This window comes from Narcine bancroftii, chromosome 12 (genome assembly GCF_036971445.1).
Source record: "Narcine bancroftii isolate sNarBan1 chromosome 12, sNarBan1.hap1, whole genome shotgun sequence".
NCBI lineage: Eukaryota > Metazoa > Chordata > Chondrichthyes > Torpediniformes > Narcinidae > Narcine > Narcine bancroftii.
Window position 1 is genome coordinate 36661668 of NC_091480.1, and position 20922 is coordinate 36682589.

Genomic DNA, 20922 nt, shown 5'->3' on the forward strand with positions numbered 1-20922 from the left:
AAGTGCATCCACATACCTCATGGGGTTAGGAAAGAAAATGTTGAGGGGAGTAATGGAGGAAAGTTACATATTGTAAAATATCAGCTAGATCGGTGGTTTTCAAATTTTTTCTTTCCACTCACATACCACCTTAGGTAATCCTTATACCATAGGTGCTCTGTGATTGGTAAGGGATTACTTAAAGTGGTCCCGCATCGGACTTGTCAGCCACAAACGAGCCTGCAGCTGACGTGGACTTTTTACCCCCTCCATAAATCTTCGTCTGCGAAGCCAAGCCAAAGAATGTGAGTGGGGAAAAAAGGTTCAGAACTGCTGCTCTAGGCCCAACTGTTGCTTGAGAAAAATTGTCATGGGCCCATTTCTTTTGGAGTTATGAAATCATGCACATAACAAGTCAAGAGGTATGATTAAAACAGTGGTTTACAAACTTTTTCTTTCCACTCACATACCACCTTAGTTAATCCTTACAAATCAGAGACCTATACCATAGGGATTACTTAAAGTCGCATGTGAGTGGAAAGAAAGCAAGATTATGAATGATGGAGCAGGCACCGGAGGTTGAAAGATCTACTCCTGTTTCTTAAATCAGTAGACTTGGCAGAGAAATTCACTTCTAGTCAGTGGTCCAAATTAGTACTCTTAAGCAAGGAATCTCTGATTGGCTTAGATCTCTTTTGCACTCAATCCAATTTACTTTACTAAGGCAAAAATACATCATGAATTCATTATTTTAATGCAATTGTTTTACTTTACATAGTTGATCCTGTTAAACTTGCCTCAGCCACAGATAATTTAATGAAGATTGAAAGTCAGACACTTACTGCACGCTCTTCAATGACAACAGGTTCCTTTATATCATTCCATAAAATAGCTGTTCTGTCTCCAGACTCGTAGATAATGCTGCATTGATCTCTGCAGTCGGGATCTTCTATCCAGTATCGAAGATTTCCCTGTACATGATGCAGGGGTTATCAACTGATCACTAACTTTTCACAGAGTAGATATAAAAAATACCCATTTTGAAATATTGTAACTGAAAACAGAATTTTTCCCTTATAGTTACTGTTGTTTAATGTTTCAAGGAATGCCCTTGTAACCAAAAATGGTCATATTAAAAATGTAATATTACAATCATCAGTATTATTTGCTGAATACAAATGGTTGCTTGGATTTTATAATAAAATTTTAACCATGTGCTACAAGTCAAATTAATTTTCAATGCTGCTTGGTCCACGTTGGATTTCTGTGTTAAATCTCAGAAATGTTACATTGTCCAATACTGAAGGATTCCAAAGCTGAACATCAGTGAATAAAAAAAGACAAACTTCCAACAATAATGTCTCAACAAAATATGCCCCATATGGTTGATTCAGCATATTACAATTACTTACAAAATCTTTGAAAGGCTGTTTCTCTGGAATTTCCCAATCATCACTAATGTTCATATATCTGGTAATGAAATAAAACTTGAATGAAGCTCTAAGGGATAGGAACTGTACAATATGTAGTACTGCTGATGAACGTTTCAGTATAGAGCAGGATCTTGATGCTTTGGTTAATTTAGCAACAATGATAAATTTATTTCACAAATGATCACTCCCTGCAGCTCCATTTAATATCCCCAACTTCAGCTCATTTTCTACATTTCAGCACCTCTTGCATAAAACATCACAATTAAGTGCATTAAATATTTTTTTTAACATTTAAATTTAGACATATAAACACGGTAACAGGCCTATTTGGCCCACAAGCCTGTGCTACCCAATTACACCCAAATGACCTACAAACCTGTGCGTTTTGAGTGGTGGGAAGAAACAGAGCACCCAGTGGAAACCCACGCAGACACGGGGAAAACTCCTTACAGAGTGTTGGATTCGAACCACAGCCCCAGTCGCCGTATAGCGTTGCTGTATTGTACTAACTGCTACGCTAACATCGCTGACTTTTTAAAAAAATTTCAAATGATTTCACTACCAGCAGAAAGATCAAGCTGACTTAAAATACTATAATTTGACACTTACTTATCAAAGTCAGTAAAGAGGTTAACACGAAACGTATGCTGTTTATCTAACTTGTATCCATCTGCATTTTTTACAGCATCCACAGCACAAGCCGGTGAACTATATTCCAAGAAAATGTATCTGGAAACAGAATTGTGAGTATTTACGTAACTGCCACAAAGTTTACTGGTTACACACTAAACTCTTCAAACCTTGGTATACTCTTCCAAAAGATGATGAACTCAAATCATACAAAAATAAACTAAATTTTTTCAAGTCGGATGCAAAATTTTGATTATGATTTTAGAAACTCCTGTCAGTTCTACAGTTGCAGAATATTTTTTTAAAGTAGAATTAGAATTTTTTTTTTTAAAGTTCACTACTTCATAACTCTATTTACATCACCAATCTTAAAATGCTGAGTTATCTGGATTAGTTTTGCTTTCTTGTCATCTTTTGACTTGAATTGCCATTAATTGCAAGCCAAACTCACTTTTCTTCTTTAAGATGTTCCCAAACCATTAACTCTCAAGAATCCATAAGCAAAGCATTAAGAGGAAGCTAATGGCAACTAGGCAATGATACAGAACTTCCACATCTACACAATTCCAGACTAATCCAATCAGCATGCAACAATCTTCATTTAACAGTAAAATCTAGGTCAATGTTTTATTCCAGTCATTGTTCACAAGATCAATTCTGTCCAACGAGCTATGCATATTCAACATTTTTTTTCATCACAGACTCTTTAGCATCTATTGAATTGTTTTTGGACATTCAATATCTTGATGTGTTAACTCAAGGTAATTGGGTTGAACACAATCATGTTTTAACAGAAATACAACAAATGCTGCTTGAGCCACAGAAGTGTACATTAATGGAAACATACCCTTTCGTCTTCCCTTCAGTTTCTGGGTAAAATTCATTTGCAATTTTCCCAAACTTGGAAAAGATCTTCTGGATGACATTTCGAAGTTTCTCCAGTCGATCTGGTCCAACTTGTGGCACATTATCGACAACAATAACAGAATCTATGCCATCAGCTTCTAGAGGTTGATCCTTTAAAATATCACCCAGCAATTCTGTAAGAATTTTAAAAATAGAGGTAAGCTTTTATAACTATGTCAATCCCAACTACAGCAAAGAAACTGTTAAAGGGAAGACTAATCAATCATACAGTGAAAAAGTTTAAAAAAAGGACTGCAATTGATAAGGGGAGTCTGAACAGAAACAAAAAGTGGCCAACGATTTGAATGGATTTATTTCTTGGTAACGTGCACCTTGAAGATAGCAGCAGTTGCACAATTTCCTAAAGTCTCCATACCAGGAACCCCCAAATATGCAATATGGTATCCTGACAGAGATCTTTTTTATGCACAATTAGTGGTAGGTCTATCAGTTATACGGATCACTAAAATAACAAAGAAAGCTATAAGCAATGAACCACTTTGTACATTCACATCAACAGGAGCAGGAGGCGGCCATCTGGCCCCGTCATTATTAATCTGGCCATGAACTCAGCTGCACATATCTGCCTTTTCCCCAAAACCCTAAATTCCCCTGCGAGGCACAAGTCTGTTTCTGAAATTTATTTAAGAGACAGCCTTGGGCAGAGAATTCCACAGATTCAAAAGCAGTTCCTCCTAATTTCTGTCCTTAATCTACTCTCAGGAATCTGAGGCTGTGTTCCCCAGTTCTAGTCTCACCTGCCAGTGGAAACTTTTCTACCTCTCGCTTGTCTATCCTGCTCATAATTTTATGTTTCCATGAGAATCCCTTTCATTCTTCTGAATTCCAGCAAGTACAGTCCAGGCAATTCCATCTCATCATCTCAAAGGCTAACCCCCTAATTTCCAGAATCAAACAAGTGAACCTCTTCGGTATCACCTCTGAAGATAGCATATCCTCTCTCAAGACTGCACTCCAGGTGCTCAGAGAAAAGCAGTTCCTCTTCACTAGTCTTAAATCTAAACCCTGAATTATTTCCATCTTCAATACACCTTATTTCTTTGCTTGATCAATCTTCCTGTGAACAGACAGAAGCCCTCAGATTACAAATGAGCACTGTTACCTGGGTCTGTCCACAAGTTAAATTTGGATGCAAGTGGAATAGATACTTCCAGTTCTTATTTAGCATTCGTAAGGTAACATTATGCGCATGCGCGAATTGGGAAACAGTCCATTCGCAAGTATGAATTGTTCATAACCTGGGGGACTTACTATAGTTTAATTCAAAAACATTTCCATTAAAAATGCATTTAAATTTCCCCACGAAAAAGTTGTTTTGACGACAATTTTTTCCCCATATGAAAACTATAACCAATTTAATCTGTTGTATTATTGCAGGTGTGGTGCATTTACCAGTTACAAATTACTCTCATTCCCAAATTGGGTTACAAAAGAATAAATTCCACTTAAAAAGTGCAACAAGTTGAATAATTAATGAGAAATAATTTAATTAGATATGGGCCAAACTCGACTAGCTTAGTTAGAAGATATAGTCAGTACGCACAAGTTGGGCATTATAGCTTTGAAAATGTTTATTAGGTTGTAGTTAATATATAATCAGCTTTATTGTCAAAATCATTTGTCACAAAAATTGCTATGAATTAGTTAGGTAAAGGTTCCGTTATTGTCACATAATACTACATTTAGAATGTAACATACATGAAATTCTTCAATTTTGTCTACTGTTCGGAAGACAGAGTCGCCAATTTGTCCAACGCCCCTCACAGAAATGAGGCACCAGTGAGAAACAAACTCATGACCCTTGGTTTACAAGATTAGTGCTCTAGCCACTGAGCTATCTAAGCCTGACGACAAATGCATTTAGTTGGATTCAAGGTGTTATTTGTTACTCTCAAGCAAAGGTGGTCAGACTGTGCTTCAGAGTGATTTCCTGATGACCCTGTCTCATGCTCTGCACAGCAGTTTCTCTTCATTGATTCTCAGCATCAAATAACACTGGACAACAAAAATGTTGCTTCCTGAACACTTTTGGGTCTATTGTATGGATTTTAGATGGCTGATCATGAAAATCACCGTTAAATATTCCTATCACATAGCTTTTTTAAAAATAAGATACAACCTATTTTTGTGATTTCCTGTCATATTTTAAGTCTATTTCAAGTATACAAACCATGAAGTGGCTCATTTCATGGAAAACGATCATTTTCTGCATTTGCACTTGGACTACTTCCCTTCTGATCTTGGCACGGTCAGGATGACCATGTATCAGGGCAAATGGAATCCATCAATGCTGGATGAGTACAGTTGGACGCTGACACGATGCTGAGTACAAACAAACCAGCAGCAAAGCATTTTTAGGCCGATTTAACAAACACAATGTTAAAAAAAAAATCACCGAAATGCTGGAGGAACTTAGCTAGTCTTTTCAGCATCTATAGAAGATAAAGGTATATTGCCAATGCTTCAGGCCTGAGCCCTTCAAGGAAAAAAAAATCAGAAAAGACAGAAGGAGGTTATAAAAGACAAAAAAGGTAGATTTACTGCTTACGTTGAAAACTGAAAAGGCAACTTGGCCAATCCTTTTATGTAGCTGAAATTCGCGAGCCGGCTTCCCATGGCAAAAGGGGCTGTGTGTTCAGTGCAGCAGCACCACCCTCCACTGTGATGTGGAACGTATGAGGCGGGAAGTGAAAGCGCCCTATGCACAATAATGGCAACTGAATAACAGGTACGAGCACTAGTGGAGATCTTTTCTAGTAGTCTTAGAACTCAAGCAGATCTGCGCATTGTAATCTCCTTTTTCACAGATGGATACTTTAAAATTTGCGATCTTTGGTCACTGGCTGATGATGTAATTAGCCACTCCCCTTTAAAGCTGTGTTCAGCGGTAATCCTTTTACGTAGGAAGTGGAGCGACTTCGCTCCACCTCTGATACTACCATCCTTGCCTGAGAAAACCCAATTAGAACGGTCCTGCCAATCTACCTTTTCTGCATTCACGCAGGTAGGTGGAGTGTTTTAAAGGCGGAGGAAAACTGGCTTCACAGTCAGTGTAAAATGGGTAAGAAAGTTTCAGAATTCAAACAATGGCGGAGGAATCCAGACCAACAAAAGGTGTTAATTGGATGTGATAAGAGGCCAAGTAGAATTTATCATGCCTGTGTCAGCATCATTAAGCATTTAAACATGCTAAATTCAATAAAAGTTAATTTAATGTTTCTCCAACTTCCTACGATACAGCAAAACTGAAATTATCTTTGTGTTGACCTTGTGTTGTGATGTCCATCATAATCCCCAATTTTTTCAGGAAGCAAACCTTTTAGAAAAAAAAAATTAGTGGGTCCAGTGCAATCAGACATGTTCAAATTCATACCAATGTATAGACAACAACAATATTTGCAATACAATTGCAGTGAATCTAAGGTATAGCACAGGAACATAAAACTGACTCATAATGAAGAATTAAAGCCACAGACCAAAATCTTAGCCAGAGGTTTTAAGAATCCTTTCAGTATAGCAAGAGGAGCAATTTTTAAGGAAATTCTAGACTCTGACCTGAAAATACAACCAACAAATATAGAGTGAATAAATTCATGAATTATCAAGAGGCGATAATTAAACTGGAAGATTAGAAATGTGAAAATTACAAAAGACATAGGAGTTATAACCTGAAGGGATTAAGTTAATGATGAGTTGTATAAAAATCTAGACATTGCTTAATCAGAAGTCAATTTAGCAAACATAGGTACAGTCAAATTTAAAACCCAAAGAGTAGATGAATTACAAGTTGAATGTCTGAAGAACTGACCCAAGATCACCAGATAACTACTGGTCCTATCCATCTTAACAGTTGGGTTGATACTGGAGGGAATCAGTTTATCTGAAGTTATGTTTAATTTATTCTTGATTTAACAATGTGGCGTCCAATTACAGGTGCAAAGTATTCCAGGTAAGAATGAGAGGTTGAAGATGGGGCTCGTAACGAAGGATGATTGATGACAACCCCAAATGTGAAGAAACCAAAGCATCAGCAGCTACCTTGGGAGTCAGAATTCTACCACCCTGATATTCGAAATTCCGGTTTATTTAACGCATAATGATATTTAGATGGGGGGGGGGGGGGGGGAAAGAGAGAAACAAAAGAGTTGGGCACCAAACCAATACCCAGAACACACGATGGGTGGTTGATGGTCATTTAAAATTATACAGTGTGGTGCAATCAAAGAATTCAGACAAAAGGCCGAAAAAAATTCATAGTAGCACTTTAATAGCGGATCAAACACTCCCCTGTGCAGGTCTTTCCACATGAAAGAAACTAGAATCTGAACACAGACTGCCTGCAATTAATTGCAATCAATAAATAAACGCCACTCCATTTGAATGATGACCAAGTCCGTAAGACATAGGCGAAATAACCCGCAATTAACCTCGTCAACGTGCTCGAAGATCTGCGGCTCTCGTCGTTGCCGACCGCCGGCTCTACACGCATTAGGCCTCGGGCTCCAACTACTCCCAAAAGCACATGGACTCAGCGCGACCAACTCTGCGTCAAAACCCCAATTTACCTTCGTCGGAGATGTCGTCCACAAAGCCGTCGGGGTCGCTGAAGCCTTCCTCCGGCTCCTCCACCTCGACAACCTCTTCTCCCGCCTCTTCTTCGGCCTCCCCTTCAACCTCCCGGGCCTCGCTGTCACTCGTCTCCTCCATTCTTTTCCCCCCCCCCCCTCGATCAGCGGCCGGAAAAAGAGCGAGGAAGCGCGCCACCCCGGCGCGAGCCGCGTTGGCCGGGAGGGCGCGCGCGTCACCCCGGGCAGGAACCGAGCCGTACGCGCGCCCCGAAGCACGCTTCCACGCGCGTGTTCGACCTTAACCTCAGAGGGGAGGGGTCAGCGCCGCTCGCCGCTTCCATCCATTTCGAGGGGCGCACGAGTTATCATGCTGGAAAGCAAAACCAAAGCGAGGGAGATTATTATTAGCGATAAGCAGGCTACCCTATTAAACTTGAATTGAATACTAACATACTCCGATATGTGAATGATTATTCTTTTTTTCAAAGCGTATTTGTGATGGAGTTTCTTTCCCCACCCCCTTCGAACTATATAGCAGTCTGTGAGAAGTCCCGGATGTTGGCGCCCGGAGGATTCTGGGATCGTTGCTGTGGGCTCTCTCCCGGCGTGACGGGATAGAGTGACGTTGGCGCGGAGATAAATAATTAATTAAACCCGTCGACGTTCCTTGTGGTCCTGCCTCCGACGTGGCGGTGGAGATCCGGGGTGGCTCTGCTCTGCGCCCTGACTCTGTCGGGAGCTGCTTGATAGACACATCCATGCTTAACTTGTGGTAATTTCTCTCCTCTTTCGCAGAGAGAAGCGGCACCATTCCTCTTCCAGAGGGCGTGTTCCTCAATCACCAGGCGGATACCCGAAACCAGACGGCACGTTTAAGATAAAGGTCTGGGGGAGGCCTAGTGGACACAGTGAGGGGAATGTGGGAAGGGTGGAGCAGGACACTCGTGGGTTGACAGGAGGCCTTCAATCCCCGAATTACTGACCAGAGCTGGAAAATGGGAGTCACTGCTATGTGCTCCCCTGTGAGGAAGCCTTTCCGTTACTTGTGGTAACCACACTAAAGTTATTTGGGTAAATGAAATTCATCCTGAGTTGCTTATTAGATTTATTAGTGATTTCTGTGGGGTTTTTAAAAATTAAACCATTTAAGTGAGGATGGACCTTTAAATCAAGATCCTAAGGGTAGTCCAAGAAAAGGCAAGCCTGGCCGCCATTCTCAATCCACTTTCGGGTGTGCCCTCCCCTCTGCTCAAAAGTTTATGGAACCCCTTCCCTGTAAAGTAGTCGTTTTAGTTTCTCTCCTACTGACGACATTTTTAAAAAAAAATCATGTTACGTGAGGTAAAAAGAATGCAAGGCTTTCACTCAAATGAGGTCCCCACCCCATTAAGAAGTGCTGAGTTGGACTACACTAGTAATTTTTTTGAAAAAATTCTTGACAATGTTGCCATGTTAGGCCACATCCCTAACTACATCTGAGGCTGTTAAGATTGATCACCCTGCCAACAGGGTGGACATGGATGGCATGTTTTAGTCCCTTAAAAGTATTAGTGAACCGGATGGGCTTTGCAACAATCTAGTGATTTCATGGTTAACTTTATATTGAGAGTAGTTTTTTGATAAGTATTTGCAGGTAATTTTGTATTTTAAAAACTAATTGAATAGTTCAAAGAGCCTTACAGATACTGTTCTAAAATATATATCAAACATTTTAGACTACAAGTCCACTGATGGAAGCCTTATAATTACTTATAGCTATCTGAATACAAGCTAGATTTTTCAAGAAACTTGGACGTTCTGTTATACAGATTGATCCTTGAAAGTGGTTATGCAAGTAGATAGGGTGGTCAAAAAGTCATAATGTATCCTTGCCTTCATTGGGTGGGGCATTGAGTATAAAAGGAAGAAGTCATGTTGCAACTGTATCAAACATTGGTTAGGCCACATGTGCAGTTCTGGTTGCCTCATTGCAGGAAGGATGTGAAGGCTTTGGAAAGGGAGCAAAAGAAATTTGCCATCCAGGATGCTGCCTGGATTAGAAGTTATAATCAATAAGGAGAGATTGGACTAAATTGCATTGTTTTCTCTGCAGTGATGGAGGCTGAAGGGTGTTGTGCTCGAATTATGAGAGATATTGATAGAATGGATGATCAGAATCCATTTCCTATGGGTAACAAATGTCACGTACTTGAGACTATAGGTTTAAATTGAGGGAGACTTTTTAATACTGGGAATGGTAGGTGCCTGTGTGACAGAATATATAGATATGTTTTTGGGCGATAAATTGGGAAAGGTTTGTTGAGTAGGTTACATACAAACTCTTTAAAATAGATCTTATTTGAAATACTGGAGCTCTGCCCAATAGACATATCGGGGCCTCACAGCTTTTGCAAGAGCTTTGAAGAGTGCTCAAGAGACTTCACTAATGGATTGTTGCTTACAAAAAGCAACAGATGAAAGAGCATGTTGGAGCCATTACTGTCTGGAAGAGAGCTTGCTGTTGTTCTAAGAGGGTCATGTGGTTTTGCAAACAGAGTCAAAAAGGCTTTCTTAGAGAGAGAGACAAACAGATCATTTGTATAGTGTTATAGCCAGCAGAAATAGCTGGGACTGGAACAGGACAACCTGGCAAGCTGTTGGACAGCCTATTTGGAAGACGGCCTGGTCAAAGCTCTTGTGGCTCATGCAAGAGGAGAGGACTGGCTGTCTAATGTTTCGCTTGGAATAAAATAAACAAAAAACTCTGGTGACCTGAAAGAAAGAGGTTATCATCTGGAGAACTCTGAAGGGGAAAGTTCCATCAGCAAAACACTGGAGTGGCTGATGGAAGTACATCAGTTGTGGATGTCCTGGAATAACAAATCTCTCTCTAAACTGACAAGAACCTTCCTGAGCCGTAACCATTTACTTTTCAAGCACCAAAGACTGGTGAAATTCCTGTGCACAGTATAAGAATTGCCTGCAATCTGTGAACTTGGAGGAATGAGAAGTGAGATTGGTCTGTGAACCAAAGAACCTTTCTGAACTTGCACACACATTACATACACGTGTGCTTAGAATTAGAAGGGGGTTAAGTTAGATAAGTAAGTCAATAGATATGTTAAAGTTCGATTCTGTTTTCATGTTTAAAGATAATTAAAAGCAACTTTTTAAGTAACCATTTGTCTTGGTGAATATTGCTGCTGGGTTTATGGGTCCTCAGGGATCGTAACACCTAGAACAGGCTGTCTAGTAGTGAAAGCAGACACTACGGTAACCTTTAAGAGGTGTCTGGATAGACAGTGAATAAAGAATATATGAACTTTTTAGAGCCTGTAACTTATACTCTGCAATGTTATATGCTAAGTAAGCAAAAAACCAACTGTTGTAGCGTACTTAACAATTTGCAGTCTGTTAAAGAAATTTTTATGATACTACATTATATATTTATATGCCAGCAAAAATCACAACATTTTATATTTTTGTAGATTTATTTCCGAGAGATTTTTAACGTATTCGCACAATGGAAAGTGACTATACGGAGCTGCTTCCCCGTGTTTGTGTTGTGCTAGGAGACACCAGCAAGTCAGTTGTTGATGATACTTGTTTGGAGAAGCTACTTGATTGTTTCCAAGCGCTAATAGGAAATGGTAATCATTTTATTGTGCCTGGTTAACTAGACCAGTATTAGTTATGGAAAAAATATGATTTGCATAATTCTAATGTTTTTGTACATCAGAAGTGAATTGATATTGGAAAATGCTGTAATTCATGCAAATACGGTTATTGTCATTCTACAGCAATAATTTCCACCACTGTACTCCAAAGTGATTTTTCACCAGTCCCCATATAGTCATCCTTCTCCTCCAGAGTGCATTATGATTGATAAGGATGTGCTGAGAACTGAAAGATTTGTTTAACATCTGGGCAGATTGTTGCTAAGCTCTGCTTGTCTTTCCTTTAATGAGCTTTTATGCAATTTTGATGTAATAATCTGGTAGAGAGATCTCTTTATTCTAGTTTCGTATGAGATTTTTCATTCATCTGCTTCTGGGCCCAGCTGCAGGACTTCTAATTTTATATATAATTAATGTGCATCAAATGCCAATAATTTCATTGCTTATTGTCTTGCATTAACAAGAATGATACTCCTTCTATTTTGTACCATTAATGTGAGTAGTTAAGCCATAACTGTCTTTTAAGCTTGATACTTAGCCTGTGCTGAGTAAGTTATGCATGAACAAAATTAACTTAGCAAATATGGATCAGAAATAAAAAAAATCTTGATCATTTTTCACTGGAAGTTAGAATTGATTGTGCACATTATGTGTCTTGCTAACAAGTCCTTTTGATAAATAGCAAGCTGATGCGGCTATATAAACATAAAGAAACACTATTGTGACATATAGGTGGAATAATCACTGCCCAAAAAGCTGAATCTTTGCAAATGTTGGACTTTATAAGAAAGGAAACGAAAAGAAAAGAAAAAAAAAGGACAATATTAAATTTTAAAATAAAAGGTGGAGGAGGCTATATTATACAAGCTGGTAATAATGTGTAATAGCTTTTTTTTCTTGGCTTTCTTCAGAAACTGAGCTCTGCGTTCTGCAGAAAAATCCATGCCTGACAAATATTGTAAATGCTTCCAAGCAGAAGGACCTGAATCCAAGTATCTTGTCCTTCATTATGCGACTTACTGGACTTCTTGCTTCTTCTGAGAAGAATTTCTGTAAACTGGAGGTAAATAATAATAGAGCCATAGTGCACTGAAATATATACAGCACTGAAAAAAAGCCCTTGGCCACAACTCAACCCTGCTCACCAAGATTCCTGTCTTTATTAATTCCATTTACCTGATTAGGCCCATATCCTTTTAATTCCTACCTTGTCTAAATATCTTTTAAATGCAATTGTATCTACCTCTAACACTTCCTCTGAAAAAGCTGGCCTTGAAATCTCCTTTAATTTTCTCCCCTCTTATCATAAACCTATGGTCTTTAGTTCTAGACTTCCTTACCCTACGAAAAAGACTGGCTATCTATCCCATCTATGCCCTATATAAGCTTATAAGACAGTTTATCCTTTTAACTATAGAATCAAAATTTATTGTCAGGAATGTCATGGAATTCATTGATTTGCAGCAACATTATACATGAAAATATCGCTATAAATTACATTTAAAAATAAATAAATTATTACAAACCGAAGAGAAAGTGAGGTAGTGTCTGTGTATCGTTGTCCGTTCAGAAATCTGATGGTGGTGGGGCAGGAGCTGTTTTTGTGCCATTGGGTGCTCATCCTCAGGTTCCCATACATCCTTTTTGACTGCAGCAAAGTGAAAAGGGCATGGCCTGGTTGATGAGTGTCCTTGAGGATAGAGACTGCTCTCTTAAAACACTGCCTCTTGTAGATATCCTCAATGGAGTGTAGACTGATGCCCATGATGGCACTGGCTGACATCACAACTTTCTGTAGTCTTTTCCTTTTCTTTGCATTGACACCTCCATACCAGACAGCGATACAACCAATCAGAATGCTCTCTAAGGTACGCCTGTAGAAACTTGCAAGAGTCTTTGGTGACATACCAAATCTCCTGAAACTCCTCATGAAATATAGCCAGTGGCGAGCCTCCTTTATGATTGCATTGATATGGAAGCCCTAGGACGGATCTTCAAAGATGTTCAAACCCAGGAATTTAAGTCGCTCTATTCTGGCAATATCCTGGTGAATCCCTTCGGCACTCTTTCTAATGCCACCACATTGTCACCATCGGTGTCGTAGCAATGATTTCCTTCAGCTCCTGCAATCGCCACAAAGCCCTATTTTTCAGTCTTTTGTATTAAACATACATTATTGAAATAAATTTCTTTCTATTTCCATTATGTAACAATTCTAATTCTGTTTCTATTGGTAATAATGGTTCTTGACCATAATTTTCACGTAAAAATAGTATTTTCTGGTATTTTGAATTTCTTCTTTCTATTTTCATGCTTCAAAAACATCTTCTTAATTCCCTGACACAGCCAAATCTTAAAAAAAATTATTTCCCAAGAAAAATTGAATCAATCTATTTCAAAATAATCTTCCTCCCCCAATTTCTTTATCTACCTTATTCCAAAGTTCATTTAAATGCTTCAATATAGGAGTCTTGCTATTCATTGTTAACAACTTTATATTCCATTTAAAAATAAAATCGTGGGTTCGGATCCCTTATTTTACTAAGTTCTATTTATACCCAAGCTGGAATTTAAATCATACATTACATTAACAAAATGCAACTGGGCAGTTTTATAATAATTCTTAAAATTAGGGAGCTGCAAATCTCTTAAATCGTAATTTCAAGTTAATTTAGCCAAAGAAATTTTGCCATATTTCCATAAAAATATCCTAACACAAGCATTTAATTCTTTTAAAAATTTTTGAAGAATTGGAATCGATTGAAAAGGTATTGTATTCTAGGAAAAAACATTAATCTTTACACAATTTACTCCACCTATTAAAGTAATAGGTAATATATTCTATCTTCCCAAATCTTCCTTTATTCTTTTTAATAATGGGGAATAATTTAATTTAAATAAATATTCAATTCAGCTTTCACCCAAATACCTAAATATTTAATTCCCACATTTGGACACTTAAAATCAATTACCTTCTTACAATTTATATAATCCTCTTTTATTAAAGGCATAATTTCTCTCTTTTCCCAATTCATTTTAGAACCATATACTTTTAATCTAAATTTGCTGGCGCAATAAATTTAACAGATCTGTTAAATAAATCAAAATATCCACAAACAAACTTATTTTATGTTCTTCCTGATTCATTTTAATACCCTTTATTTTAAAATCCTGTCTTATTAATTCAGCAAGGGATTCAGTTGCTAAAATAAATAAAGCAGTCAACTTGATCTAGTCAATCGAAAAGTTGTTGAAATTTGACCATTAGTAACTACTTTTGCAGGAGGGTTCTTGTATGTTTTAATTCAATCAAAAAATATTAACACTAATTTAAATTGAACTTAATAACAAGTCAGGAGAGCTTCTCGGATCGAATGATTCTTTGTCCTTAGATGCTGCATAAATGTTGAGTAGTTCCAAAATTTTAACTTTTTTATTAGAATTGCAGTTTGAAGCGTATGTCTAAAATTACTTAATTTGCAGAAGGAAAGCCAAACCGGAGAGTGTTAACTATGGGACATTTGATTTTTTATCAATGTACTTCCTCTAAAGTAATACTATGTCTCCGGTTTTTTTTAATTATTCCAGACTGATGGAATTGTGAGCAGCCTGTTGGGAAATCCTGCAAACCTTGAATCGGAAGCTTGGAAGGATGCGACTGTACGGTATGGATGGCTCTTGGGTATCCAGAATATGCTACAGCATGCAGCTGTAATTGATTTTCTCTGTAAACATGGTAATCACTCAAAATCTCTAACAAAACTTCTGTTCAGTGATATTCAAAATGCTACAATATTTGCATTCCCCTTATCAGAGGTGAATAAAACTAGAAGACAAAGATTTGAGATAAGGAGTAAGAGATTTAGAGAGTATCTGATGGGGGGGGGGGGGGTCTCTTTTTACACAAAGAATGGTGAGGACTAGAAATATACTGCTTGAGAAGCAAAACCACTGATTGCATTTGTAATGGGAGGAATTTGGTAGGATTAGTGGATTAATCTTATTTGAGACTGAAGAATTCATATTCAGAAACATTGCAAAAACTATAGAAAATTTTATGCACATTTCACAAGTAGGTGCTAATTGAAATGACATCATGAAATGAATAGACTATTGTCTTGGAGGAGACAAACTGGCTGTTTAAAAGTACCTACAGAATGCTCACAGAAAGGTCACACCTGGGTTTTGTTTATCTAAGACAACAGCTTGACCAAGAGAGGAGAACTCCTGTGGTTTGTTGAAGAAGGTGGGGTTTTTTTGCAAGTGAGAGAGTCACATGGACTTTCTGGCAGTTGAGGAGAGGGAGGGAGAGGAGACAGGCTCTCTCAGCTAGTGTGTGGGTGACACTGAAAGCAGCTCAACAGTGCAAGCCAGGAAGCTTGAAACAGAAAGTTCCAGAGAGGTGGATGGCTGGAAGTGCTATCTGTCTGATGTAAGAGGAACAGATAGGAACTCTGTGTTAGCCTGAAAGAAAGAGGTTATCATTTGGAGAACCCCGATGGGGCATGTTTCATCAGCAAGACATTGAGGTGACTAATGGTGGAACCTTAGTTGTGGAAATCCTGGAACAACAAATCTCTCTCTGAAAAACCTTCCTGAGCAGAAAACATTTACCTTTTGAGCACCAAAGCCTGGTGAACGTTATACATGTTAAATTCTGTGCACAGTATAAGAATTGCCTGCATCCAGAGAACTTGGAAGAAGAAGATTGAACTGTGAACCAAAGAACTTTTCTTCAATTTACACACACATTACATACACGTGCGCTTAGAATTAGAAAGGGGATAATTTGGGTTAGATAAATTAAAGTTTGATTCTGTTTTCATGTTTAAAGATAATTTAAAAACAAATTTTGTTTAAGTAACTACTTGTCTTGGTGAATGTCTATTGCTGCTGGGTTTTGGGGTCCTTTGGGCTCGTAACACATTTAAGAGATTTTTTTGAGTGCTTAAATTGTCTCAGTATTAACAACCACTGGCCAAGTGGGATTATTATAGATGGGCACCCACTGGTTGGTTTGGATTTGGAGGGCCAAAAGCTCTGTTTTTATGCTGTATAATTATATATCTCTAACCTTGATTGTTAGCTTTGGGAAAACATTTCATCTCTTATTTCTTATATTAGATCCCAAGAAGACTCTACCACATTCTCAACAAGCTAACCTTGTTTATAGCAACGGAAATAGAATACAAAAGTAGAGAGGGTGATTGTTCTGTTATAGAGCATTGCTGAGATCATGTTTGGAGTGTTGTGGTTGTAAAAAGTATTGGTATCCTTATCAAAGGAAGAATGTAAATGTTTTGGAAGCAATTAAGAGAAGATTTACTATTCTGGTATCTGGAATGTAATGTCTAAAATATCTAGATGTGATCTCCCTACTCATTGATGGATATTATGAAAGGTCCTTATCATGAACTGACATTGTTCATAGTTCTTGTCACAAGCAGGCAAGTCTGTGAGTGAAAAAAAATTGTAGATTTAAAATGTCTGTTTCCTACATTAACCTTTGCATTTATCAGAAAAGGTACTTTCAATTTCAATAATAGGTTATATTTTTTCACCTTTTCTGCCAACAGACAGCATTTCTGGGATTATATGTCTTCAAAAGGATCCAAGTATATTTGTGGCCTCAACAGCAAGTCAGCTTTTAGTGAACATTTTATCTTTCTCCTTAAAACATTCTGAACTTGCTGCTTTGGAAACCAGCAGCAAAATTCAACTAACAGATAAAATTGGTACACTTACTGGTTTGGATTCTACTGTTGGGTCTAAGTGTGTCCGTCCAATTACTGAACACATTGAAGATTTTCTGAGATCCAACGTCCCTTCCAACATCCAACAGGCCTTGAAACTGTTATCCAAGGTTTTCTGTGATCCAGTTTGCATTACGTCACTGTGGCCCAAGATGGAAGGAAATGTAAGATTACTTTTAAATGGTGACTTGGCGAGAATTGGTCAACCTTTGGCAGAACTATTCTTGAACATCTCCAGGTAAAAATTCAGGAGCTGTTTGGAAGAGCTACTTAATATGTTTCCAAAGATCTGTAAGATGACACTCTGATTAAAATATTTGTTTCACACTATGATGATAGATTTTCTGGCAGTCCACCTAAACTTAAGTGTGATGGATCTATTCTAGTTCTAGTTGGGTTATTTTTAGATGTAATGTCTGTCGAACCCAATTATTTTATTCTTGAAGAAAACCTGTCTACAGCTGTTCCACCCAATGAGTGAAAAATATAAAGCTTTATAGGAATATAAAATACTGTGATGCTATTTGGTGACATTTGAATCTATGCAAGTTTAATATTTTAAACACTCGCTGAGTAATTGAGAGTTGTTGAAAGCTGAGTTAAATTTCAACAACTACCTCTGGAAATAATTTATTTTCAAGACTGATTCACAGGAATGTGCTTTAAAAGCATTTGAGAATGCAATTGAGAACAGTCCCTTAACATATTTGAAGTAGAATGGGTATGATAATTAATCAATGGCATTGTAATAATTCATAATAATTTATGAGATGCTTAGAGGAGGGTATTTCACTTTAAAATAATCAAATGGGAGAACATTGCCCAGTGTCTATAGTTACTAAAATAATGTAATATATTCTATTGTAAATTCATCTAAGTGACTGGGGTTTAATGCTGACTTCAAAAATATTTAGTTGCTATCATTTTCAATGTATCTGATAAAACATTGATATTGCTGCTTAATTGCATGGCGTTTATATGCTAGGGCCATGGGGCTGTCATTTGTTGATCAGTGTGAAATGGAAAACTGGATGAGCTTTGGTAAGGCCTCTGGAAATGTGTACACCCTCTATTCTTTGCATACTGCCAAGTTCTTTATCTTATTTAGTGATGTGGATAATGAGGATGGAAGTGGAAGAGCAGCCAATTATTGATGTTGTGGCATAATTTATTAACTGTATATGCAATTGCCTTTATGGGGTGAAAAAAGGATTGTTTTCAATTAATTTTATAGAACTGTTCCGTGTGAAGTACTGCAGCCCAAAACCTGGGAATTTCTTGGTCTCTTGCTGAGATCACTGAACCAGGCTGAAGCACTGGCATTAGCTTCAGGGATCCTAAAGCTACAGAACTGGTATGAATGTTTCAATGTTTATTTTTGTTACAGGGAAATATAAATATTTTGTATGCATGATCAATGAAAAGGCATGATGGATACATAGGTTGTCTCAACATTCCATTCCTAAGAGTTATGCTTTTGTTCATTGGGAGAATTGTCAATCTAACAAAAAGTCTTTTATGTAATTTGAGTTAGTATTCATTAATATAGAAATAATCAGTTCATAAATAATAGATTCATAAAACGATTACAGTAATAATGGGGAGCTTAGTACCAGTTATTTCAAGTAAAAGAATATAGTATTATTTGCTGGACCTTTCTGCTACTTCTTCAGTTTCAGGCCTGCTGTTTCTAAGTAATGTAGCAGCACTGATTTCCCACTGCTTACAAACAAATAAAAAATACACTCACTCGTTTCTTTCAGTGCACCATGAAGTCGACTTGCTTTATAATTCACTAGACACAACATTGCATTCTTCAACTCTCCAAACACCACCCAGCTAAACCCATGCAATGAGATTACAAGTGTAGATTTGATACCTTTTCATGGTGATAGTCTCTGAATGTACAGATTTGTTGACATGAAGTACATTCTGATGTCACCATATTGATTTGGAGGTAAATGGATGGAGAGATCAAAGCAGAACGATTAAAACATTGCCCGCCAAAGATCTAGACACAAGGAGCAAAGCCTTATCTATTTGGTAACATCAGAAGCAAAGCAAGATATGGTAGTGGTCTTTTGAGAGAAGTTCTTTTTTTAAACAAAGTTTTTATACTTGTCATTAAGACTGGTGTTTTGTAGAGGGTATCATGTACTAATGGGTCATATAAACAAAGTAGACCACTTGTTTGGCACCTCATCTACAATCCTCCTGATCATTAATTCCCTCCTCCAGCAGTGTCCAGTGGTTACAGTGTGTACTACAAAATGTACTGCAATTACTTCCTAGGGTATTGTGGCAGCTTTTCCTAAATCTGTGATCTTTGCCACCAAGGTTAGTAAGGGCATCAAGTGCTTTGCAACATCTCCTCTATAAGTCCACACCATCCTAAGTTGGAAATGTATTCACTAGACCTTCATCACTGTTGAGGTTAAATCCTGACACCCTACCCAACAGTTCAAGAAGGAGGCTCACCATCACTTCCTCAAGAGAATTAATATCTTAGTTCAATATCTGATGCCTAATGGTTCTAATGCTTATTATTATTCATCTAATATTTATTAATTTTCAGTCCTGAAGGATGTCGTACTTCTCAAAATAGTCATGGCTGGGGATTTGATGTACTTGTAACGGCGGCTACACTGCTCCTGCAATAACACACACAACCAGACGGTTGAGCTCAGTGAGCAGACTGGTTTATTGCAGGCTGCTGGGCTGCATTTATTACTCCCAGCCCGGACCTGGCTGAGAACCGCGCTGGAGGCGCTGAAGTCACCCGGGCGTCACGTGGTCCCCAAGCGTGGGTTTCTGAGCCCCGAGCTGGAAGGAAGGGAAACCCCCGACGGGGCCATTTTGGCCGGCTATCCCGCCGCATGGCTTGCAAGCGGGGCCAGCTCACCTGCCTTGTGGTGAGCCGTCACACAGTCTTTCACCCCCCCCCCACCCCCCCAGAACCAGCGCCAATGTCCTTTTTTGCCGGGCGGCCTCGCTTCTTGGGCTGGGCAACAACCATGGGCTTGGTGGGATCGAGGTGCGCTGGCTTCAGCCTGTCCATGGTAAACAGCTCATGTCTGCCACCCAAGTCCAGCGTGAACGTCGAGCCGGAACGCCGTATAACCCTGTACAGCCCCTCGTACGGTCACTGCAGAGGTGCCGCGGTTGGTCCCTGCGAACAAAAAGGAACTCTGCGGAAAGGAGCTCGCCAGGAAGGTGAGTTGGGCAGGTGCCATGCATGGGCAGCGGTGGGGGTTCAAAGGAGTGCAAGCATGCACTGAGGTGAGGAAGTAGTTCATGTGGTGACTGCTGGGGATTGCGAGGTGCGTTGATGAACTCACCGGGCAGTGCCAGCGACGCACTGTAGACCAGCTCAGCTGATGATGCCTGCAGGTCTTCCTTGGGAGTGGAGCGGATGCTCAGGAGCACCCAAGGCAGTTCGTCCATCCAGTTGGGGCCGGTGAGGTGGGCCATGAGTGCTGACTTAAGGTGGCGGTGCAGACGTTCGACCAGTCCATTGGCCTGCGGGTGGGGGGCTGTGGTGCGGTGTAGCTGTATCCCCAACCTGTTGGCAAGCTGTGCCCAGAGCGCAGATGTGAACTGGGTGCCCCGATCGCTGGTGAGGTGAGCCAGGATGCCGAACCGGGCAACCCAACCATGCAACAGGGCTCGGGAGCAGGAGTCAGTGGAGGAGTCTGGTGAGTGGTGCTGTCCACCACCGTAAACAGGTAATGGTTGCCCCGGGAAACGGGTAAGGCCCCGACGATGTCCACGTGAATGTTGCTGAACTGTTTCCAGATGTGCTCAAACTCCTGTTCGGGCCCCCTGGTGTACCTGTGCACCTTGGACGTCTGGCAATGGGTGCATGTTCTGGCCCAGCCTGTGATATGTTTCCGCAGCCCATGCCATACGAACCGTTCTGCCACCATCTGGACCGTGGACCTGATGGACGGATGTGAAAGGTCGTGGATGTGACAGA

The 20922-nt window shown here is 39.2% G+C and overlaps 2 protein-coding genes across 6 annotated transcripts in view; one reads left to right on the top strand and one right to left on the bottom strand.

Moving 5' to 3' along the window:
* The window catches only part of LOC138747565 (eukaryotic translation initiation factor 3 subunit B), a 41851-nt gene extending 34023 nt beyond the window's left edge, over positions 1–7828 (bottom strand). Inside the window, exons 1-5 of one of the 2 annotated variants that reach the window (XM_069906891.1) lie at positions 7535–7828; positions 2890–3082; positions 2022–2141; positions 1392–1449; positions 822–950 (exon numbers count right to left, since the gene is read on the bottom strand). In XM_069906891.1, coding sequence (XP_069762992.1) covers positions 822–950; positions 1392–1449; positions 2022–2141; positions 2890–3082; positions 7535–7676 — 642 coding nt within the window. In that variant the 5' untranslated portion in view covers positions 7677–7828. The remainder of the gene's footprint in view (positions 1–821; positions 951–1391; positions 1450–2021; positions 2142–2889; positions 3083–7534) is intronic. The other variant, XM_069906890.1, reaches the window with a different exon arrangement.
* A 305-nt stretch (positions 7829–8133) lies between these two features.
* The window catches only part of brat1 (BRCA1-associated ATM activator 1), a 32922-nt gene continuing 20133 nt past the window's right edge, over positions 8134–20922 (top strand). Inside the window, exons 1-6 of one of the 4 annotated variants that reach the window (XM_069907227.1) lie at positions 8134–8608; positions 11005–11166; positions 12105–12256; positions 14782–14929; positions 16770–17184; positions 18181–18300. In XM_069907227.1, coding sequence (XP_069763328.1) covers positions 11040–11166; positions 12105–12256; positions 14782–14929; positions 16770–17184; positions 18181–18300 — 962 coding nt within the window. In that variant the 5' untranslated portion in view covers positions 8134–8608; positions 11005–11039. Of the gene's footprint in view, positions 8609–11004; positions 11167–12104; positions 12257–14781; positions 14930–16769; positions 17185–18180; positions 18301–20922 lie in introns of those variants that run through there. The other 3 variants (XM_069907229.1, XM_069907228.1, XM_069907230.1) reach the window with 3 other exon arrangements.